Genomic DNA, 4336 nt, shown 5'->3' with positions numbered 1-4336 from the left:
TTTGAAAAACAGTTTGGGTTTTTTATGTAAGTATAGTAATATTATAATAGTTTTTAAATTATTCTTTTATGGTTATTTTGATACACAGGATTTTTTACTGTTATTTTTTCATAAGAATTCGACGACTTGTTTTCATATATTATTATTATATATAATTATAATAGAAATAATAATTACAATTAGCATCACTGTTGTATTGATTTTCTTCGTACGAAAATAAATGGCAAATATGTCACTTGTCAATGCGACCAACAATATGACGAAACACGAGAACAATATTCCCGATGTGATAACTGTGATAGTTACTTTGCGGTTGGTGGGGTGTTGTCGATGTTTGCGAATTTGATTTCATTTTTCCAAGAGGTGTTCAGTGGAATCCTCGTCTGTGTATTTATATTCTCGACATTTGTTCTAGTTGCGAGGACTCGTGAGAAAAGGGTTGAAAAAAATGCGAGTACTCCAAAGAAGAAATGTGATCAATTTACCTTAGAAAAGTACATTCAACTTGATGGTGTTTAATTATTTTAATTATCTTTATATATATTTATACAAACTAATGTTTCTAGTTCAATATAACATTTAATAGAATTAAAAATAGAGTATCAAGGAAATTACAGATAAATGATGTTATTATTATATAAAAACAACATTATGTGCTACAATTGAGAATCAATTAAAACACAGGTTTTTAAACGATTACGCAATCTTTTATAGAAGAAGTTGTGTCTTTATTTTTTAACTGCGACTTATCATAAAATGATACTGTGTTATTGTACGACCTTTGTAATTTTAAAAGAAGTGATGGACAATAATAGAATGCTTGATCCCCAATTTCTTCAACTGTTTTTGGTATGTTTAAGAGTGTAAGTGATGAACAGTGACTGAAACAATCTTTTCCAATAGATTTTATAACTTTGTTAAATTGGAATTCGCTCAGTGTAGTGCAGTCGAAGAACGTTTCTTTTCCCAACCGTGTGACGTTCTTTGGTAAATCAAAAGAAGCGAGTGAAAAGCATCGATTGAAGCAATCATCCCCAATTTCTGTAACATTATTAGACAGTGAAATTTTACTCAAATTTGAGCACATTGAAAAGCAATAAGGTCCAAGTTCACATATGACATCTGGCACAGTGTAACTTATTATTGCGGAACATCCATACAAGGTACCTTTTTGGTATTTTGTGACGTGTTCGGGAAAGGTAACTTGAGTCAATGCAACACAATTTCTAAAGATGTTTTCACCGTAGTGTGTGACACTCTTTGGAAATGACACGAAAATAAGAGAATGACAGTCGAGGAAGCAATGATCTCCTATCGAAACAACTGAACTTGGCAATTGAAGTGAACGGAGTGAACTGCAGTAGTTAAAACACTTTGCATTGATCGATGTAACGGATGTTGGAATTGTGATAAGACAGAGCTTCGAACAATACCCAAAACAACTTTCCGATAACTCGGAGATCGAGTTTGGTATGCGAAGACTGTAAAGTGAAGAACACCCGAAAAAGGCCCCTTTCCCAATGTACGTCAAATTGGGAGGTAAATCTAAATTACTGACTTTCGAACAATGACTAAACGCGAAGTCTCCTATGTGGTGCAATGCACTTGTCAGACTGATTGAGGTCAATGTACTGCATTGAGCAAAGGAGTTGTTACCTATGAAGTATAAGTGTCGTGGGAATTTGAATTCGACCATCCGACAAGACTGAAAAGCCATGTCATCAATTTTGGTGATATTATCAGGGATCTCCAATTGTTTTATTGTTTCGTTTTCATAAGTAGAGATTCCAATAATACTTGCGTATTTGGGAATTGGGTACTTTGTTCTATTATCTCGGCTGTAATAAAATGTCCGGTACACGACACACTCATCTTTGTTATTGTGCTTTGAGCAATCGACGGGATAATATATGACTCGTTTGAAGAAATTTTTTTCAACAAAAGAGTCGTCCATTGTAGTGTAAATGTAGAGCGTCTCTAACTTAGGAAAATGCTTTATATTTTCTCGTGTTAGAGATATTGGGTTGTAATGAAACTTGTCCAGGTTGTCTTTGAACTTTTTACAAACAAGCTCGAAATTAATATAGTCTTGAAACGTACGGAAGTATTTTGATACAACCATGCCATTAAAAGAGTCTAAGTGTGACATTGTTATTTTATTTATGTGTTTATTTTTTTTATTAAATCTGGAAATGTTATAAAAATAAAGAATACTTCACCATTTTAAATATGAAATAATTGAACTTAAAAACACTAGGTGTTACTTGTAATGATTTTATTTATCAACAATTGAATATGATGAACAATAATCATATGATCTAAAATCGGGAAATCTCGATTTTATTGAATATTTTCCGTGTTTTTAAAAGTTTATTATTTGCAAAACTGTACACAAGCGTAAAAGGGAAAAACACCAAAAGATATCAATATATCCCAGTAAAAATAAATCAATGTAAAAACAAGGACGTTCTTTCAAATTATAATGATTTTAAGTAATAATGTGATTTATGAAAACAAAAAGTATAACAACAAAAAAATATTATTTTTTTTGTATTTTTTTAATTTGATTTTATTTTTTTAATAATTAATATTTCAGATCTCACGATTTAGGAGATCGTGATTAGTTGTAAAAAATGAAAAATCATAATAAGTATATTAATGTGTTAAAAAACGGGCAAATAGCAAATTTTTATTATTTGTTTAAATGGTTTATATTAATTATAATTTATTTAATAGCATTGTATAAGACTAAACAATGAATAAGGTAGAGTGATTATATTGTAGTATAATATTAATATATTAATATATTATTAATAGTAATAGTAATAGTACAATATTACTATTACTATTAATATTCGTATCAAAACAAATTTGTGTTTTTTTGCCACTAATTTTAGGACAAATTTTTTTAAGGTTATAATATCCACTCATAAAGAAATCAATTAAATTAATGATTAAAGTTTTTATTAAAAAATGGTATGAATAATGATGATAATAATAAAAAAATAAGAACAAAACCGTTTAAAAAAATATAAAATATAAAATTCCATTCCTTTATTTTTGTAATGTCCAACAGTGCTTGCAAACTTGATTAATCAAATCGAAAGCCACAAATATAATATTATATGTATTATATATATTCATTTTAAGTTTAAGTTTACAACTTTAATTTGGTTGACCATCTTCTAAATTATAACTGAAACAAATTTAAACCTGAAATTGTATCCTAATCATCATTTTACACAATTAACTAATATAACCGCACATTCAGTTATATTACATTATATTATTATTTGATTTTTATACCAAACTATTAAAAATCAAAGTGTAATGCAATGGTTATATTACATTAGCACTTTGCTAATGTTGTTTAATATGGTGCTGGCACAATGGGATTGTTGGCACCTCGACAACGAAGACCTTATATATGGTAGAACTAATGATAATACAACATGTGGCAATGAAGTTTCATGCCAAATAATTCAATTAGAAAACGACAATAGTTATATCTACTTAGATAGTAACGTCTGTGGTTTAAAAAATCTACATATAAGACCAAACGGATTACAGACCGATAAGCTCTTTTTCGCAATTTCAAGATACTTTCAAACGAACTTTATTTTCCATGTGACCCCAGACAACGTGTTTTATATTGTAATTGAAGAGTCTGTTAATATGTGTGATCTCACTTTTGTCCAAGATGAAAAGTATACAAGTAATAAATATGATGTTATTGCAGTCTCACAAACACCGGAACACATCACACTTCTTGACAATGCAAAGATCTGGTTGGCATTTTTGAACGTGCAACACCCATACCTTTACTTAGACTGGGACGACACTCAACCCAAAAATCAAACGTTCAAAATTGACATCAGAAACTATTATAATGGGAAGTGTTCCTATATCTTTTCAACTGCAAAGAATATTGAAACGGTCAATGCGGTCTTACCAGAGAACACCAAATTACTGGAAATGTGTAAGATTGGGAAATATGTGAGATATGGGTTGTGTAGGAATATTGAAGATGACGAAACGGATGCGTTCAAAGACTGCTCGTGTGTTGTAAACACAAAAAGAGAAATTGCTATATTGGATAAAGTGCAAATGAATTATCCAGATTGCGTGTATAACAGTTCATTATACACATTACACATATCTAAAGAGCAGCTAATAATAATGTTTAATATTGAGAAACATGCGACTCAGTGGAAGAGCATCGTGTTTGAAGAGAGAGAAAAACAAATTGAGTTGTTATCCAAAGAACCTTTTGCGTTGTTTGAAAAGACCATTTTTCCAGACGTCCCAGTGATCATCGGAGTCGGTCTTTTTGGTG

At 30.2% G+C, this 4336-nt stretch overlaps 2 protein-coding genes across 2 annotated transcripts; one reads left to right on the top strand and one right to left on the bottom strand.

Moving 5' to 3' along the window:
• Positions 1-688: 688 nt before the first annotated feature.
• EIN_305920 (hypothetical protein) lies at positions 689-2149 on the bottom strand (the record flags this gene model as incomplete). The annotated part of the gene is made up of 1 exon (XM_004186004.1): positions 689-2149. The coding sequence occupies one exon, from the start codon at positions 2147-2149 to the stop codon at positions 689-691; it is 1461 nt and encodes a 486-aa protein (XP_004186052.1).
• A 1226-nt stretch (positions 2150-3375) lies between these two features.
• On the top strand, positions 3376-4336 carry EIN_305910 (hypothetical protein; the record flags this gene model as incomplete). The annotated part of the gene is made up of 1 exon (XM_004186003.1): positions 3376-4336. A coding segment is annotated over one exon (961 nt), but the record flags the coding sequence as incomplete, so codon positions are not given.

This window comes from Entamoeba invadens, assembly GCF_000330505.1.
Source record: "Entamoeba invadens IP1 unplaced genomic scaffold scaff_1105074724509, whole genome shotgun sequence".
Taxonomy (NCBI): domain Eukaryota; phylum Evosea; order Mastigamoebida; family Endamoebidae; genus Entamoeba; species Entamoeba invadens.
The sequence above is the reverse complement of the archived record's forward strand: the minus strand, read 5'-3'. Positions and strand labels throughout refer to the sequence as shown.